The sequence below is a fragment of the Typha latifolia genome, chromosome 10 (genome assembly GCF_019914945.1).
Source record: "Typha latifolia isolate L0001 chromosome 10, TyphaL0001v2, whole genome shotgun sequence".
In the NCBI taxonomy this organism is placed as follows: Eukaryota; Viridiplantae; Streptophyta; class Magnoliopsida; order Poales; family Typhaceae; genus Typha; species Typha latifolia.
Genome location: NC_133095.1, coordinates 3,866,429 through 3,887,216, shown reverse-complemented (window position 1 = coordinate 3,887,216; position 20,788 = coordinate 3,866,429). Strand labels below are relative to the sequence as shown.

Genomic DNA, 20,788 nt, shown 5'->3' with positions numbered 1-20,788 from the left:
ATATACTTAAAAGTCTTTAAATCAGTATATGATGGTTAAATTTTCTAACTTAATTAAGTGTGCCTAAATTATTAAAATACCCTAGTATTTGTTAGGCAAAATAATTAGAGGGAGAATGTTTTTGGTGAACCCTTCTTCCTTTCTTTTTTGCTACATTATCCACACAGGAAGAGGCCATCAGAAAGGTAAAAGGAAAGAAAAACGAAGCAAGACTGCAAGAGGAGATCTAGAAGAAAATGAGAAAATAACTTGTGAAAGAGAAATAAGGCATTTTTATCTATAAAAATACAAGAAAAATTAGAGAATAAAACTCACTAACTAATTCATGACTTTATTTGAGTACTCATAGTTAATAGAAGGACTAATTTAAGACTTTTTTAAAATATATGAAAGTAAATTATTTTTAACATAAAAAAGTAGTAATATTTATATGACATAATATCGACACAAAACTATAATATAATATTTAATTATTCTCCTTTAAATTTGTAAATAAAATCTCAAAATATTAAGTAAATAATATAACAGAATATGAGGTATATTTGAAATATTAAAATATATATACTTTTCTTTTTCTCTCTCTCATCATTTTTTGTTAGAGAAAAAAGTGACCCTTATAAGCTATTTTTCTCTCTCACTTTCTCTTTTAAAAAATTAAATCCAAATAAAAGATATTTTTATCTCCTCCCTCACCTATTCTCCCTATCCAAACTGGATGTAATAAGTGAATTTGAGTAAACTGAAGTAGGGTAAACTGTAATTTTTCCAAAAGAAAAGGATAAAAAGACAAAATAAAGGTTTATTTACAATAAAATAATAATGCAGGGTGCTATTTGCAAAAGGCAAAGCCTTTTTCAAACATAGAATTACATACCTCAAACGTGATCAGGATCGTTTTCGATCTCGAAGTCTCGAACTAGACCTCAAGAGAAACGAGCTCATCAAAATACCCCTACGGGAAGGATCAGATCGAAGGAAGCAATGGGGGAACGACGTTACAGCAAGCTCGAAGAAGCCCTCGAGATCAAATCCCTCCGCCGAATCATCAGCGCCTACCTCAAGTATCGATTTCTCGCTGTTAAATCCTAGGGTTGCTTATCTACTTACTGTGCGATGAATTCTATCTCCCCTTAGTTGATTTTCGAGTCAGTTTTCTGTCAGTGTTGTTAGATTTCGGCATCAAGGGCACTTGGTTGGGTTGCTTGATGTAGTTGGTGCGGTTTCCGATGGTCCGTAGTTTCTTGGAGACGAGGGAGTTCGGATTGATTGGTGTAGTTTTCTACTACGTGCCCAGTGCCTCGTGTATGGGCTGCAGATAAGAAGTGTTGAAGATAGGAGTGATCTTACTTGAGGTCATTTCATATTACAACGAAAAAGTTTAGGCAAGCGAATCTGTGAGACTTTATACTGGAGAGGTGCTCTAATGGGAAAATTGGATTGACATTTCTGGGTTCCTTTATGAGAATTCATAGGCGAAAGGAAATGTTTGACTAATTGCAGGGCTTTAATAGACCTTAGACGGCAGGACAAGGGATCATATAATGCCTAATAGCTAGGCAGGTGCCTAGACAGGTAGTAAATTGTAAATGGGAGTAAATGATCCAATGATTAATTTGGAACCATCCCAATAGATTGTATTTTATATTGTTTGTCATCATTCATGAAATCTATCCAAGAGAAGAAAAAAGTCTTTGTAGTATTGATGGCCCCGACAAATGTGGCAAAATAGAGGAAAGAAAAAATCTTTTATAGCGATATAGTCTTCTTGATACATTATTGTGGTGGTCAGTTGATGCCATAACATTCTTAGCTAGATAATTGCCATAGTCAGATTATTGAAGCTACATCTATCCGTTTTTTAAAGCAATAATGGACTGGAGGAGCTGCCTTTTATTTGTTCTGCTGTGGTGTATGTTGCCTTGCTGATCAGGGGCCATGCATGTCATTTTCTTTTGAATAATACTAATATCATGCAGCACTTGCACTTTTTGGTTATTGATTAGAAGATGATGTAGTTAGTGCAATTTCATCTCCATGTAGAGCAGTTTCTCATTATGCTCCAAACTAATCTATATTTTTCAAACCTTAATGTCAATGTATCTTCATATTCACTTTATTTGCTCCACACACCAACCCTCCTTTGTTTCATCTTTATGAAAGAAATACGTTCTGCTGTAGCAGATTAGCATATCACTATTTACTGGGATATTCCTAAACTCTGAAGCTTCTCTTGACCTATTATTAGTTTTGACTTTCAGTAACATGGTTTTAATTTGTATACTTTTTTTTTAAACTTAATATTTTTGGACTTTTCATTGTTCTTATTTACTTATTGCAAAACCATTTTTTTAGTTATCCAGATGCTGCTTTAGAAGACGTCAGCAGATGTGAACGATCATTTAAAAAGCTTTCACCTGCTCACAAGGTGATTGTTCCCTGTCTTGGACTCGTCCTAGATTTTCTTTTTAATTTTTTTTAATCTTGTCTACTGTCTATATTTACTATGGATTTGGCCAAGCAATTTACCCTGTGATATTGCAGTGAAGCATGACATTATTAATGCAGCATCTACAGCTGCTACTGCCTGCGATTACCCTTTTGTGTTGAATTTCTTTATTGCATTTATTATTATTTTGGCTTTAAGGTAATACATAATCATTACTATGGCCCACTGATGTGCTTACCTTATGTTTATGCAGGCACTTCTCTCTCATCTTCCTATAAAGTTCCAAAGACTTAGAAGGTAAGTAATTTTTTCCGCATATACACTCTTGTACTAATGATATATAATTTTATGCGACAATACAATAATAACAGTGTTCATAAGTTTTAGTAGTCATTCAGTTTCATATTGCATAAAGCCTGCAGGTTGTCATGGTAAAATCATTTTCCCATTCTATTCAAACTCTACATTTTATAACATGAAGGAAGATATCACAGGCTTGTAAATAGCCTATGAATATCATATGAAGCTTTTGTATTTTCTGTTCTGCTTTTGGGGTTTTATACTGGGACTGTGTGTCGCCAAAATTCCCCCATAAGGATAAAGCTAATGGTGGAAAATGGAAATAATTGCTGCAGTTGACCTTCAGTCCTTGGATGTAGCACTAAGTTATTAACTGTGTCATATAAATAAGGTTTGATGTCCCTGATCTAATTTACATTTGTGTACCACATGATGCCAGTGAGATGAGTGAGCTAATTTGTTACTCTTATAGAAACTCGGTACTTTGTGTTGATATTGTTTTATGGTATCATCTAAGAATATCATATGAAGCTCTCTGGGCTGCTTTTGGGGTTTTATACTGGGACTATGTGTCGCCAAAATTCCCCATAAAGATAAAGCTAATGGTGGAAATAATTGCTGCAGTTGACCTTCAGTGCTTGGACGTAGCACTAAATTTTAATGTTGTCATATAAATGAAGTTTAATGTCCCTAATCTAATTCACACTCGTGTACCACATGATGCCAGCGAGATGAGTGAGCTAAAATTGGTATTTGTATAGAAACTTGGTACTTCTTTAGGTTGATATTTTTTTATGGTATCATCTAGTGACTCTCAAAATAGGGATGTACAGGCATGCTGCCTGCCACTCCAGTTCCTTTAATCCCTCTTAATAATTATAACTTTGGCACTTGTCTACTGATGGAGATGATTAGTTCCTCAATGTGGATGAAAATGGATCCACTATGGAGATATATGTATACTCATTTGGATGTGTGTTATACCTAGACACAAGTGTTACATATGTCTGACTTAAATTTCAATAATGCTGTACGGTCAATACAAATAGAAAAGGTCGTCAGAGATAATAAAATGATGTCCTGTGCATTTTTTGGATAAGACCAGATATGCAAATAAATCTTATAGCTATTTACTGTTCTAAATTAGATCAAAGGTTAGTACATGTTTCTTCAGAATCATGTTGGATAAGTTCTTGATATGAAAGATCTCATCAACTTCAAAGGGATCGGTAGGTCAAGACAGATTTAGCCTTCTAAATTCTAATAACAGTTAAGTCCTGACTAACTTGTTTGTTCTACTTACAGCTGAACATATTGATACATATCTGATGTCTTAGATTGGATAAACTCGACATGGGTTTTTGAACCATTGTAGAATATATATTGGATGAAATAGCTGCATAAGTAAGCCTATAATAGTCGAAATCAGGTGTAGATGGTAAAGAGGATGTTTATATCCCATTTTCTTTTTGTTGATATTGAGCATACCTATAAAGTCAAAAGTTCAAAATACTTCCTAGAGCAGAGGTTCGATATTCACCTGAACCGCAATGTGCAACTTGCACTATCAAAACATCAGGTATCTTCGGACTTCTCCACTTGATTAATTGAGTTTAGCATTGAAAGTTGTGAGGACTGAGGATATAAATTCCTTCTTGTAGCATCCTCAATTTAAAATAGGAAACCCTTGTGTTGGGTTCATTCATCACATCAGCAACTGAACTGGCACATTGCATATGCATTAATGGTAGCAAAACAGGCATGAGGGTGCAATATGTATTATATATTTATAAAAAAACTTAAGCATGTGTAAGAAATAAAAGAAAGTTATAAAAAAACCAAGAAAACCTAAAATTTCAAAATCTCCTGCATACATAAATGACAGATTGGTGATTTCCTGATGAAAGTTATTTTGATCTGTTATTTTCTTTGCAGGTGTATTTCTATGAATACATTTTTTATCATGACAATGCTTCAGGTATACTGTTTTGACACTATGAATATTTGTGTGTTCTTTCAGTTAATGTTATATTTTATGTCATGCTAGAGTTAATATAACTTATAATTGTCATGCTAAAGAGAATATACAAATGTTGTTTAAGTTACAAAGTGCTCAGTTTTGGAACGTTAAACTGTGCATGTTTACCATTTAGTCACTTACTGTATCTTTGCTGTTCTAATGAAAAAAAATATATGCAGGCATTTGAACCTCCACTTGACATGAGCCAGGATATAAATGTTGACGAACATGAACACCTGGAAAATGCCCCTGAACACCATCATGAAGAACTTCCTTCTTCTAGAGATTGCTCTAAGCAGCCTGTCTCTATCACTAGAAGCAATTCTTCTCTGTCTGGGCCATCTAGTTTCGTTGAGGAAGATGATGTACTTGGCAAGTCTCTGAGAGAAAATGATGATAAAGAGGTCTTACACTGGACCCCTAACTTCTTATTTTAGGGAACTTTTTTTCTGTTTCTGAAATGCTGCTAAATACAGAATCTTGAGAACTCCTCTACATCTTTTCATTAGGAAAATTGACTTCTGTAGATAACGACAGGAGGTGCATATGGAAAGTCCCTGCAAGTCCATTGTGGACAGGTCTGCGAATTCCGAGCACCATAGAATGCTGTGTGGTCATAATGAAGATGATGTCAAAGATGCTTGTGATCCAGCTGCACACTGCTGTGACTCGACGCCTAACGGAAATGTAAGCTTATTATCCTTTTATCACTTATAATGTCTTTACTCTATGTTTCTTATATCTGTTTTCAGATTGTAAGTGTGCACCTTAATTTTACGTACATAGTGAAGTTTTTGTCCGTGTATAAATATGAAAAATGGAATTTGAAATATTCTTTATTGTTTCTGTCCTACCTTTAGTGTAGTTTATCAATTTTAGGAATATTAAGCTTACTGATAAGACATACACATAAAATCGTTATGGGTATTATTTGTTTCTCAAACAACTATTTCATTATTTTAAGACAAAATTGTGGCTTTGACTTTCTGCAATCTCCTAGTTAGTAGGAATCAGTTCACTTTAGTTATGCAGTACTTGCCTATAGACAATGAATTGGGAAGATAAACTCCTTATAATATTTTTTTCCATTTCTTTATTGTGGTGTGCTTCCTCTTTTTGGGAACTGTGTCCTTATTGTTTTCCAATCTTTTTATAGCCTTGCTGTCTATTTCAGTTTTGTAGTTCTGATAATAGTTCAATGCTGTAAAATGTTCTAGTATTCTTTTTCTATTTTTTCTCACCATTAATCTTGTTTATTTAGGCAACATCATCAGCTGATTGGATGGATTCATCACTACAATTGAATGTCCCTCTAGTTGATGTTGACAAGGTAAACTTGATCTACTGAACATACCCTTGAATCATGGAATTCTTTTGTTGTCTGTTTTGTTATAACTTATAAGAGTTATATATATTATTGGCAATTCACTAAACTAGAACTTTTTTCGGTAGTTATATAGTACACAAACAAAAGTTTTCTCATCTAGTAGGGTTTCCTGTTGAGAACAGGCTTCAGAAATTCAAAAAGGGTTCTAACCTTAATTGGGACCACATCAAGATTGAGGTGGCTTTTTTCATTCTTGTTGTTGTGAAAGGTTATTTTACCCACTATATGTAACTGATTGATATTTTGATCTGCAAATTATCTGGTTAAAATGGCTGTCATTTGAGCAAGTAATGAGAGAAAAAAAACAAAGCACGTCCTGGAAAAATGCTTTGACAGGAGAAACTAGAATACTGCCTTCTACCATCACTCTTCTATTATTGCAGTGGCTGTAACTTGTTATTCATCTTTAAATTAGTAACAATAAATGCTTCTTAGCGTCAAAACGTGCACAACACACCACATACCTGACAACTCATATTTGGTTTCATGCTCTTTTCTCATGTTGTTTACAGAATGAATCTACTGTTAAACCGTCCTTTGACATACTCCATATCTCCATTCAATCTTCTTAAGTATACACCGTTGTTGGGCAACCAGATTATGCTTTTGATCTATGCTCTTTGGTTCCAAAAGAAATGCAGTTTCACATGATCTTCTGCTCTTATTCCTTCTTCTGTAACATGAATATCTCATGTTCTCACATATACGGTATGCTTTGTAGTTAACTTGTGAAGCATTTTACATATACTTGCAGGACCACTATGTACCTTCTTTATGAGCTTTGGCAAGACAAATAAAGATAAATATTGTTGTCTTTTATAACTGAGAAGTCATATTTTGCAATTTTCCTCTTGTTTCAGTATGTTCTCTGTTTGTAGTTTCATTTTCTTTTCATTGTTCTTGTTTTTGCTCATTGTGCTTACTGTACTTTGACAGCCAACCAGTTTATTGACCTGCAACTGGCATCTCGTATTTCATCGTGTATCTGATTAATCTTTGATTTGTACAATTCCAGAATAATTGATGTATTGTATTCTCTAACGATGCTATTTAAGTGAAGAATGTGCTTCCATTCTAACTTCCTTTGTAGCTTGTCTTATTTTTGTTACTCCTTGAAAGGTTTGTCTCTATATCATCCTCATAGACAAGATCTTAAACTCCCTATTTTATGTATAATCGAGATTTGAGAGACTCTGAATATCAGTGCCTTGGTTGAATGCCAGAGCAGTCTACATGGTTTTATCGTAAAGATCAGAACTTATTATATAAGGATTTCTGTTACAGAAAGCTTCATGTTGGGGTTTCTGAACTTCTCCTTTTTAGTAGCAATGGTTGTTACAAATTACGAAGATCTCGCCCATTTATTCGGGCTCAAGTGCTTAACATATTTAAATAATTGTTATCAGATTATTAGATTTTTAGGCCTTGTTTGCTTTGAATTCGGGCCCTTCTCCTAAATTGGTTCAGGGACCCTTAATATGGTTCAATAATCAAATTTTTTTTTATATTTTTTATATCTAAATAAGTTTACTCTTAAAAAAATCAAGATTAAGAAATGAGATTAACTAATCAAGTTCGGGGCTTAGCCTCAAACCAAATAAGGCCTAAGAATTGGTTTCCTTTTTTTTTATTGCAGAAGCATTGGTTATGTATTTGCTATTTCTAGGGTTTCTATTCATGATGTAAGCCTAGTTTCTTGTTTTAGCTTTGGCCGGTGAAGTTCAGGCAAACTTTTTAGGATAATGTTTAATTTTTTCCTTCCTTTTTTTTCACAAAAAAAACTTTTTTTCTGTTACCAGTCAATCCATTTTACTGATAGATTGTTATTATCTCCTTTCAGCAAAAACCATCTTTGTTCTTAATACTTGCTTACTGTTCCTGTTCTATCATAATGTCAGGTAAGATGCATCATAAGGAACATAGTAAGAGATTGGGCACAGGAGGTAGTTTTCATGTCATAATAGATTTAACATGGAATCTTCTTGAAGACCAGAAAGTTCTATGTTCTTTCTGATTTTGGACTAAATATTGAAAGCTCTTTCTTTTCTTGTTTCTATTTTCACAGGGCCAAAAAGAGCGTGACCAGTGTTATAAGCCCATCCTTGAGGAGCTTAGTCGTCATTTTCCAAATCGAAGCAAGGAAAGGTGAACTTCCAGTAGGAAGTAGGCATCAGTGATCTTGGAGAACTGTCTTTAGAATATATGTTACCTATCAGCGAATTATTATTTAGTGAATGTGGAGCCTCAATTGGGATAAGTGTTTTTACTTAGTTATCTTATTTATGCATACCCTGTTTGGAATTACTTCCAGGAAATATTGTAAGAATTGTGTGATATGATAAATTTCAACTTGAAGTAAAATGGTACTTGTAAATTTATTTTATGAAAAATTACTTCTTAGCGTCAGGCAGTTCATGACTTTTATGTTCGCACCCTAGAGATTTCGATTTGTCTACTTCAGACCCTGCAACTTTAGCTAATTCATAAAAATGTAGTTCCTACAGAAGGTTCCTATTATCCCAAAATAATGTATTAGATAGAATATTCTCTTTCTTTTGTTGGTTGATAAGGGTTTGTGCCCCCAAAGACAAGGGGCTCCTTTCCTGATCTTATTGCATCAGAATTGAGAGACATTAAAGGAGAGAAGAAAGGGGGAAAAAAAACCATGAGGGAATCAAGTCTGGTGACTACTCCGACCATTTTCCCTTACAATAGTATCTGTGTTTGTTCACACTTATATGTTTGTATATTTGTATACATATGAACCTACTCAGAATATGCTTATAGATATATATAAATTATGCAACCTACTGAAATAAGTGGAGTCTTACTTTGGCAAAATTATCTTGCTGTAGTATGAGAGATGTCCAATCAATACACTTTCTTTTAAGAACTCACTCATTTAATATAGAATTTGTTCCTTTTAACTTTTCTTTAGAACATACAATCACTTAATCATAGTTACTTTTGTATGTACATGACGATTATGACTTGACTTAGGTCTTATGCACCTCCTGAATATGAATGATATATATATACATGACGATTTTAGTGTGAAGATTTGAATTATTCTAAAGTAATTTTAACCCGTGGCCCACAAGAACTAAGTAAATGGTTTCTTTATTTAAATGGAATGCCCTCTTTCATAAATGCTTTGCTGTTATTAAATTTTGCTCAAGTTTTGGCAAGAAGTATTCTGAGATAAGTAAAACATGATGAGCCCTGTGGATCATCAATTATGTACTAGGAATATAAAATTCAGTTGTTCCTCAGGAACATTGAAGCCTTTTCATATGCATGAGAATGTGTATGTTTGTAACCTTGCATGTAGAAACACAACGCTGAACATGTGTTCTTTCTGTGTGTTACTTAGCTGTCATATTTTATCTTGTTTTACTGCATTAACGCCATTAAGTATGTGTCTGTGTTGATATGTGCCTACGTATGTATCTCTCTGTAACTTTATGCATGCAAGTGTATCTAAAACATATATCAGTGCATATTACTGTTGTGTTGTTATGTTACAACTTTTAAGTAATTTATTGTTTTGTACTATTTTTCCAAGAATAACATATGGCATATGTGTCTTCTTTCTTGCTCCATTCCATTTTTTCTTGGAGATAAAGATTAATGGGAATCACCTTTAACATGCACTGAAGAGTGAAGATTATGCCATCCTGATGAATGTAGCAGTTTATTAATTACTGTTCTTTTGTTGAACTTTATAGGCCGCCTTCTTGTCTAGTCCCGGGTGCTGGATTGGGAAGACTCGCTCTGGATATCTCTTGTCTTGGTAAAAGGAGAATTCTGTAGATATATTCCTCACTTGTTTTGGTGCTTGATAAGTTGGCACTCATTGATAAATAGGTTTTGCAAGCCAAGGAAATGAGTTCTCATATTACATGATGATTTGCTCAAGTTTCATTCTTAACCAGTAAGTCAATGATCATATGTATTTATTTTTATCCTCTTCTTACCTTCCAAAAGATAAGAGATTAGTGCAGCTTTATTTCTCCAATTCTTATGGATACTCGTTCAACAATATCTGCTCTTTATCAGTACCCATGAGGCGTATGAGTGGACAATTTATCCTTGGATCCATAGCAATTGTAATTCTTTTTCAGACAATGACCAACTTCGTCCTGTTTCATTTCCAGATATTCATCCAGCAAGGTATAATGTGCTTAGCCTTTCCTTGAACTTTCTTTCTCACTTCCAATTATTATTTACACATACATCAGTATGTATCTACATATATTTCTCTATATCGATATATATATATATATATTTCATTCTTGTCATTAAAGTACTAGTTTGCATTATGGATAATAATTTTAGCTTAGCTATGATTTTACAACAAGTTTCCACATCAAAGTTTATCTGATCTTAGGTTTGCATTATTGTAATCTAAGAAATTTAAGGTTTCTTAAGTATTCGGTTCTGTACGGACTACAGATCTATTGACAGCAAAATGTTGGATGATTGCATGAATAATTGGTATTTTTCGAATTTGGGATATTTTGTACCTTTCTTATACTAAAACTAACAAAACTTACAGACACTTCTCTTTTAGTTTTTCCTTGTGGATTTCTTGAACCCTTTGTTTCTATCAAAGGCCATTTTTTTCTACTTGTGAGTCTATTAAATTTTGCCAATAACTCTCACAGAGCTCCCAATTTTGATTGAAGATAATATGATGTTAGACTGTCACAAACTTGAGTCGTCTTATATTAGTTTAGGAGAGGCAACATCATTTTGTTTAAATCAATTAGGTTTTGGCCCTGAGTTTGAAAACTTGTCAAGCATTTTGTGTAATGTCAATAATATCGCTTTGATTCCTGAACAATAATGGCGAGACAAATGGCTTTTCTGTCTATGTTTAGTCTTCAGAGTTCCCATAACTTAACTCAGAAATATGCATCTGGATAATTGGTTTACTATGATTTTTCAGCATTTGATGTTGTGCAATATTCTGGCAGGTAATATGTATTTCAAGATTATCTGCTTTTTGATGATTCACAAAGTTATGAGTCACCATATGTAAAGTTTGTTGAGCTTTTACAGTTTCTTCATTTTAACATGCTAGTATCAATGGAGTCATGAACCAGTATGACATAGAAAGTTCCATAAGGATGCATCGGTCGCCTATTTGTTACACTTTAATTAAGCAGAGATTACTATCCCCTCTTTCAGGATGTTTTTCAGTGGGTCAATTAAGAACTTTTATGGATGTTAACAAGATGGTGAAGCTCTTCCCTGGGGAAAGAAAGAAAATTTAAATTAAGAAGGATTGGCAATGCTTATTATGTGATACCAAATAAATTCACTTCTTTTGCATTAAAAATCTTCTGTGTCCATTTTTTAATCATTTCAATGGGTGATAGATTATTTATGTGGAAGCCCAATCCAATATTTCAGTTTGTCAATCATCGTGTGAGTTGCATGTTATATATGACATGTTGCGATATCTTGTTTATTGCTGTTAATTTAATGGCTGATATGTGAGTATCTGATAATTTTAAAATAGGCTACAATCAGTCTTTCACAAACATTGGTTGCTGAACAATGACTCTTGATTAGGGGTGAAAACGGTTCGGATACGGATCGGATAGTGCTCAAACCACATCCGGATCCATATTTTGACTCCGGATACGGATACGGATACGGATATTGGACGGATAGCAAAATGCAAAACCATATCCTAACTAAACGGATACGGATATTTTTTGGATATGGATCGGATATTAAACGGATACGGATATTTTTCGGATATGGATCGGATATTAAACGGATACGGATATTTTTCGGATATGGATCAGATATTAAACGGATACGGATATTTTTCGGATATGGGTCGGATATTAAACGGATACGAATACGAATTGGATACGAATCGAATCTTAATCGGATACGAATAGAATCTTAATTGGCTACGAATCGAATCTTAATCAAATACGAACACAAACTAGATAAACAAATTTGAATTATAATTGGATATGAATACAAAATGAATCTCACTATGTTTATGCTTAGATATAACAAAAAGGGGATAACACTAAAATTCACTACAAAAGAAGATAACACTATAATTCACTATAAAAAGAGGGATAACACTACAATTCACTACAAAAGATGATAACACTATAATTCACTATAACATAAGACCACAAATTTTAAAAACATGACAAATTAGCATCTAGTGCAAAAATATAAGATTACCCCTGTTCATGCTTAGATATAACACTACAATTTATTAGAAAAAGATGATAACACTATAATTCACTACAACATAAAAGCATCAATTCTAAAAACATAACAAACTAACATCTAGTGCAAAAACATAAGATTACTCTATTCATGCTTAGAACATGAGACCACCAATTCTACTATAATTCACTATAAAAAAAATAATAACACTACAATTCACTAGAACATGAGACCATCAATTCGACTACAATTCACTATAACATGAGACCATCAATTCTACTATAATTTCACAATATTTCATAACATATATGCTTAGATATAATGAAAAGAGGATAACAAAAAGATGACCAACTTGTTCACATAGTAATAATAACCATACTACACCAAAACTTAAAAAATAATGCAAGTACAATAAAAAGGCCAATATTCCAAAGTGACCACCAATTCCACTACAATTTTGTGACATTTCACATTTTTTTAATCTTCAATCAAGCCAACCGAGTAGTGATACACTTTAAAGAGGATCTGCAAAAATAAATGAATGACATTAGTTTAATTGTTGAACTAAAAATCTATGAATTGAAACATATCAAGTAATACCATTAATTGTTCATACAATTTCATATGCAATTCAAATTTAATTTAAGCATAAAAGATTGCATTACATTTAATCTAGTGAACATGCCATTGATTGTATGTCGAAACCGAAACGTGCCCGATACTTCGATACTTGCATTCTTCAACATCCTTAACAATTGATGCTACTTCTCCTAATAAGAAAAAAAATATATTGAAATTAGTATTCAATACTAATTTATAAAAATTAAGAAAATAAAACAATCAGTACCTTTTCTTGTAGATCTTATCCAATCCTGAGTGCATACTAGAGCTTCCACGGCTTCAAGATCCAACCCGTCGCGATAAGCATCTACTACTCGACCACATTGTGCTAAATGCGATTCGAAGCAACCGTGGCAACCGGAATTGCCAACACATCACGAGCAATTCGTGATAATATAGATACCTTGCACCTTCGTTTTCCACCAAGATAGTATATCAAATTTAGTATTATTACGCTGCCATAGAAGTGAGCCCTCCTCAATATATAAATCCAAATCTGTCTTAGGAGATTGATGTTGAGATTTTTCAATTAAAAATTGTTCAAATCTTCTATTTCTATCCTCGTCAAACTCATCAAAAACAGTTCCACTACTTTGGATAACTTCACTTGTGCTTACATTCACATCACGATCAAAAGGACGTGAAAATTTAGATGCATATTCATCATGCAACTTCTTTATGATTTCATGAACTTCCTCAAGTTCCTTAACACCACCAAGAGAATAAATTTGAGGAAAGTAAAATTCCATAATACTCATTTTATATCGAGGATCTAGAAATGAAGCCACGGCTAATATAAGATTGCATTCTTTGCCAATATTTGTCAAATTTCTCTTTCATTGATGTTGCCATAGAAAGAACGAATTCATCCAAACTTCTGCACCATTCTCTAATTTGCAATTGAATATCACAAAATTCTTTGAAAAATAAGTTAGCAGTTGGATATGAAGTTCCTGAAAGCAATTCAGTTATTGTATGGAAGGTTTTCAAACATTTGCATAACATTCTAGCATTATCCCATTGCTCATTTGTTGGACATGCGGCAAATTTAATTGGATCAAACACACTGAAGCCTCTTGAATGCATTCATATAATATATAGCATCTCTAAGCATCAAAAAAGTAGAATTCCATCTTGTAGGTACATCAATAGAAAGAGCTTTATTTGTAGCTAAATTACATTCCTTTGCTCTCTTTTGAAAATCCTCCCACTGCAAGGGTGAATTTCTGAGAATTAAGATGATATGACGAATATTTTCCACTGCATCCTTTATTTTTTTCAAACCATCTTGCACAACTAAATTGATAATATGCGTGGCACATCTGACATGAAAAAATATGCCACTACAAACAAGAGATTGTTGATCACTGAGCCGACTAACCACATCTCTAACACAAACATCATTAGCACGATCATTATCCAGAGTTAAGGAAAATAGCTTTCCATCAATATTCCATTCAATCATATTCTTTAGAAATGCTTGACATGCATTTAATCCGTATGTCTCCCTTCTAAATGCATGAAATTTACAATTCTTTTTGAATTCTCCAATCATTATCAATGAAATGCACCGTAACACACAAATAACCCTTATTCTGTCTAGAAGTCCAGAGATCCATAGTAGCACTCATACGACATGAAAGCGAACCAAATATATCATATACGTTCCTTTTTTGCTCAACATATAACTCTAAGATCTCTTTTCTAATAGTAATCCGTGACTTTGTTGGAAAAGCAGGTTGTAGAGATTTTATAAATTCAAGAAAATACTCATGTTCTACAATAGAGAAAGGGTATTCATGCATAACTATTGCTGTTAGAAGTTTTTTTGCACTTACTTCCTCTTCATATTTGTATGACTCTAAAATTCCATCTTCTCCGACTCTTGTAAGATTAAGTAACAATTGTCCTCTTTCTCTACCATGCTTATTTTTGTAATGGTTCCTCAAGTGTGTCGTTCCCATAGAACTTTCCCCATTAAATTGCTTATGACAAAATTTGCATACTGCTTTACACTTGCTCACTATTTGCCCATTAATTACTTCCATCACTTCAGCTTTATCAAAATTATCCCAGACATCTGATGTCAATTTTTTTCTCTTTGTTCTATTATCTTGAGTAACACTATTACTGGTGTCATCTTGAACTGACGCACTTGTAGATGTCATTGCAATTTTCTCTATTACATTAAAAAATTACAGATGTCATTAAAAAAATTGTGAACTACATTATCTTAGAAATAAATTTCACAAAACATGTTCCAAATATTGCAGAAAATCATAATGTAATAATTTATTCTGCTACTTTTGCTCACTATACACAATGATAGGAACAACAAAGGCTTGGACAATATTAATAATACACAATGATATGTTGATCATTCCATTAGAAAATGAGAGTACCCAAGATAAGAGCAGAATGAAGACAAATGATCGATGTAGCGGACCCCATAATTGGGATATAACACTCATTTGGATGTAATATACCTAACATTTTTCATTTAAAATAAAAAAGTAACGATGCTTTCAAAGTATTTAAAAATCTAAATTTCTCACTCCCACATGGAAGAGAAAACAGACAATGTAGCATTTATGTGCCGTTACTAATTAAAAATGCTAAAAGTTTTAGAATCTTTAAAAAATGCAGAAAGTTTCAACAATTTCAACAATTTCAACAATTTGGATGTCAAAGTTTCAACTGAATTGGAATAGATCAACAAGTTGTTCAGGAGATAGCTTCTGAAAAAGTTCAGTATTTCTCTCAATCCAAATACGCCACCAATAAGCCGACATCCAGACTCTCGAATACTTTCTACTGTCTTTAGCTGTCCCTCTGCACTTCCCTAAAGTCCATTCGTCCACCAATTTCAGTCATGTGTTTATTCCATCTTTTATATATATAAATATATAACGACAATTTGAGTCAATTTTAGTACTCTCTTACACTCTTATTATTTTAATCTTCACATTTAAGCTTTCTATGGTCCAAGACAAATGTTGTATATCTTTAGAGGATACTATAAAACTTACGAAAGAATAAAACTATCTAATTAGTTGATCTCATTTTTAAAATTTTAAAATAAACTTAATTAAATTTTAAAAAAATATTTAATTACTGAACTATATTAAGAATCTCTTAATCATGTTAAAGGTCTCTGAATTGGTTCCGAAGACATCCTAACTCAAAACAAATAAGGTCAAAAATTTATAGGGCTCCAAATTTATAAGGTCAAAAACTCAAAACAAATAAGAGTATAGGGGCTCCAATTCTACACATTCGGGCTAAAGATTTAGAGAGCTATGCACACAGAGAATAGCATTAAATTCGGGAACGATGGTGATGATCCATGTTTATAGAGCTATGCACACACAAGCAATTTTCTAGACTTTCATGCCAAAACTTATTATCGTTCTACAATGGGCAAAGAAAACTTACATAATCGGAGGCGAAGGTACCCGGCGACGATGGTGATGATCGGAGGCGAAGGTACCCGGCGATGATGGTGATGATTGGAGGCGAAGGTACTTGGCGACGACACCGCTGTTGTCGGTCAGAGAGACCGAGACGGGGCTGCGGAACGGCGGGAGTCGATGTTGAGAGTGAGGGAGAGATGGGGATGGGGGTTGATGTGGTGAAGAGATGGTGAGAGTGCGGCGGCTGATGTGGTGAAGAGATGAGGGTTGATTGTTGAGGAGTTAGGGTAAGTTAGTGGGTTGGATGTGGGTTTTATATTAACGGGTCGGGTTAGTTTTTAAGGGTAGGATATTTGTTAGTATTATATAGTATACGGGTATTCGGATATCCGATATCCGAATCCGTATCCGAACATATATGATATACCCGTATCCGGATCCGGATTCGGATATTTTAATAAATTGCTATCCGTATCCGTATCCGAATCCGGACCGGGTAAAATATTTGGACCCATATCCGATCCGACTCGGGTCGGTTAGCGGGTCGGATCGAATAAAATCCGATCCGTTTTCACCCCTACTCTTGATAAATTTAGTGAGTTATGATATCTACATGAGGATGCAAATATTAAATTCTAGTGATGTAATATAACATGCATCTTTATGATGTCTAGCTTATTATTGTTGAAGTTAGCTGTTGATACTTGAATTTTAAAAAATTTTGAATTAGGCTCTAGGTGGTCTTTAGCATGCATTAGTTGCATCGACTTCTTTTCATAGAAATAGTCAATGTAATGTTCTTAATAGTATCGAAGTGGCAAAAGTTGGTGCTTTTCCTGCTTATATCTGAATTTTCAATAGTGTTAACTGTTTATATTTTAGTATTATTTGTTCTACAATGGGGTGTTAATCCTATATGGATGGCTGTACCGGCGGCGTACCGGCACGTGGCACGAGGAGTGTCGTATGGCACCCCTCCTAATAGTTTCGCACCCGTTGCCGATCACCGTCGACATCGTCCGAGTTCGCGTCGGGTGCTCTAACCCGAGGGAGGAGGAAGAGTGATTCGGATCCAGATCCACAACTTAAGTTTTTAACCGATAACATTATCTCTCTCTCTCTCTTTCCTTCTCGATCTCTCTTCCTCCCTTGGGCTAGGGCACCCGACGTGAGCTCGGGCAACTGCGACGACGACGGCGAAGGCGGGCGGTAATTGGCGATGGCGAAGGCGAAGATGAGTATCCTTTTTTTTCTCTCTCCTTTTACGGCATGGCCGGCAAGTGTCTCGGTACGTGCTATGCTGTGCTAGCCGATGATCGGCACAGTTCGTGTTTGTGGCATGGCCATCGTAAATTCTGAGATTCATATATTTGCTAGTATTTATAAATGGTAGGCTGACCTAGTGTTCTACATCCTTTATGCTTTTGTATCTTTAACCCTTGCCATCACATATATTCTATCTCTTGTTAATCTTTTGGCTATCTTTTATCTTCTTTTCCTATTGTTATTTGACATAACTCATGTCTATTGTTATTCTGCATTACAAACAGTGCAGGAATCACTGAGGGCTTTTCTATGTGCGGTGGTGATTTTGTAGAGGTCTATAATGACGAATGCCAAGAAGGTAAATAAGTAAATCATAGCAGTATCTAGATGGTATACAGTATAGAAGAAGTAAATAAATAAATCCTGTATGTAGATGGTGGACAATACGGACTGCAAAAGTCAGAAACATGAAAATTGCAAACAGATTTCTGCCCAATTGTAAACCTTAGCCCACTGCATATTTAAGATGTGTGCATGGAAAAAATTTAGCTTATCTTTGAGCAGAACTTGGAAGATGTCTATTTATGGATCACTTATACAAACATTATTGTCTTTCTTGGTTTCTTAAAAGCTTTACTGCGGCCAGTGATCTGTTCTTCTATCTGTTTCAGAACTTTGATTCTATTAGCAAATACCTATCTTTGAGGTGGTTTTTTATATATATTTATTTGAAAATGCTTCTTTTACTGTACCATGATATATTTTAATCTTGTACTTGCGTCAATAGCTAAGAGGGTATGTGAGTCTGATGGGTCAATGGGCATTGGGCCAGCTCAGCATGATCAGTCTGACTTGTGTTGTCTGCAAAAGCTGGGTTCTGGCCCTAGAGTGAAGATCATTGGACGAATCATCCAGGTGGATGGTGAGTGCATAATGGGGCACCTGACATGTGATATATTTTGACAAAGATCCTGAATAATGATTCATTGAACAAGTGTACCCTTAGTTAAACTGAAAATGCAAAGGTGAGGAGTCAATTTGTCCTTGGTTGCAGGTGTTAAGAAGGCAATAGTTTTTGTCCTTTATGCCCTTGTCTATCTTTCTGTATTAGTAATTGAGAGGTTGCAGTGTGGACATATGAGGATAGATTAAGTGTGGTGTTTGCGGTCTCAAACTGTGCCATAGATTCAAGTAACTTGAAACTTTAGGAGTAATTTTTAGTATCTTTTATCATACTTTCTCCACTACCAATATTTCCAAGAATGCTTATGCTGTGTTAATGCTTATTCTGTGTCTGGTTTTATAAAATCAGTTCCATATCCTGATGGCAGTTATTTGTCATGCAGCTTCTTGGGATGCTGTTGTGACTTGCTTCTTCCTTGATACAGCACATAATATTGTCGAATACATCGAGATTATATCGAAGATTCTGAAAGATGGTGGAGTAGGTTCTTTCATAGCTGTTTTAAATGGTTCTGCATATTGTTATACTTCATAGTTATTGTAGTTTCACTGTGTTTATAATTGATTAGTATGTAGATGCACAATAATTAATTTTTTTCTGCTCTATATTTGATCCTAACAGGTTCTCTTTCATCGTCTTATGGTGTGAATCTGATAGTTTTATTGGTTTAACAGGTGTGGATAAACCTGGGTCCTCTTCTCTATCATTTTGCAGAATCATATGGGACGGAGGATGTATGTAGTTTCACATTATACACAGACATACTTGTAATTATATCCATATATATATATGAACACGTAGATAAGCCTTTTAACTCATTGTGCTTTGTCCACTCTCAGGAGATGTCGATTGAACTCAGCTTGGAAGATGTTAAGATGGTTGCTTACCACTATGGATTTGAAATGGAGGTTAGTTCTGATACTCATCAGTTCATAATTTATATATGATGTAGAAATTTGTTGTATTATTCAATATTTTTTGTACAATTCACTGCAGATGGAGAAAATCATAGAGACGACTTACACTGCAAATACTCAATCTATGATGCAAGTAAGCTTGTGATTTTTAGGTTATCTAAGAGTTAATTTTTTCTGTAATGGGAAGTATAAAATATGCTGTTTCTACATCTAGGCCGCTGATATTGGCACCATCCAATATTATGAAAATTTATCGAATCAGAGCTATTTTATTGCCTTATGTACCAATATAAATGGAATCCAACTGAATGCTCTGGCATTGTTAAACAACTAGTTTGGCAAATGGGACAAAGCCATACGCACCCAAGGCAGCGAAGCCTGGCAGGGTTTCACTGAAGCTCGTGGATCACCTTTTTAACAACTTAACTGAATATCAAAGTGTCATATTCTTTAGTATAGCTGTAAAGCTGCACTATATTGTTAGCCTAACTAAAACTGCAAATGTTATATCAAGTTAGATTTTAAGTCGTTTTGTCATTGGATTGCAGAATCGATATTTTGCAGCCTTCTGGACAATGAGGAAGAAACTGCAATCCTGAATTAATGGTGTTAAGGTAAGAAGTTTCCATTTGCCATTTGATATGGAGAAAATTTTCTCGATAAAGATGATGGTTCATATGGATCTTTGAAATTCTTTTCACAGATAAACATCATATGGATGCATGTACCGCACTCATGGAAGCAGTCATTACATGAAAAGTTGTACAGTTTGGTCGTAAGAGAATGGATTTACCTCTTTCACTTAAATTATTCTTAGCTGAAATTCAACTCACCATCTCTTAAAACTTGCAAAGCAGATGAAACTCCACCTACCAGTTGTAGCTTGTCTTTCTTTTGGTGCTTCGTTATATATTTATTACAATCTCCTCTCTAATCTAAACCATATGTTGTCAATGATTCTTGATAGGGAGAAATTGCAATGTTGAGATATTGTGTCACTGGTGAAAGTAAAGTACAAGAGTTTTTGTGGACGGTATTAGTGGGGAAGTGATTACATTTTACAGGTGAAGTTGTCGTGACATGTAACATTATATTCACTCAACCATGGATAACATTGCTCCACTGCTTCGCTTTTTATTAAAGTTTCAATTACTTTAGACAATTCAGAATTTTCTTAGGTTCAACTTCTTCATTGCATTGGGTTTCTAACTGCTAAGTTTTATTTCTTTCTCAAGAGTATCTATCCA

At 34.2% G+C, this 20,788-nt stretch overlaps 1 protein-coding gene across 2 annotated transcripts; it reads left to right on the top strand.

Moving 5' to 3' along the window:
- Nucleotides 1–887: 887 nt before the first annotated feature.
- LOC140796676 (uncharacterized) lies at nt 888–20,703 on the top strand. 2 transcript variants are annotated; one of them, XM_073149750.1, is made up of 19 exons: nt 888–1,061; nt 2,353–2,425; nt 2,700–2,743; nt 4,682–4,724; nt 4,946–5,170; nt 5,304–5,453; nt 6,028–6,096; nt 8,052–8,096; nt 8,219–8,298; nt 9,882–9,946; nt 10,021–10,087; nt 10,213–10,326; nt 17,945–18,018; nt 19,007–19,104; nt 19,299–19,358; nt 19,464–19,532; nt 19,621–19,674; nt 20,090–20,155; nt 20,245–20,703. In XM_073149750.1, exons 1-18 carry the CDS (start codon nt 982–984, stop codon nt 20,138–20,140), a joined length of 1,461 nt encoding a protein of 486 aa, XP_073005851.1. In that variant the 5' UTR covers nt 888–981; the 3' UTR covers nt 20,141–20,155; nt 20,245–20,703. The 2 variants fall into 2 exon arrangements, with proteins under 2 accessions (XP_073005851.1, XP_073005852.1); XM_073149751.1 differs by lacking the exons at nt 19,464–19,532; nt 19,621–19,674; nt 20,090–20,155; nt 20,245–20,703 and having other exon boundaries at nt 19,007–19,132; nt 19,246–19,327.
- The last annotated feature ends 85 nt before the right edge of the window (nt 20,704–20,788 follow it).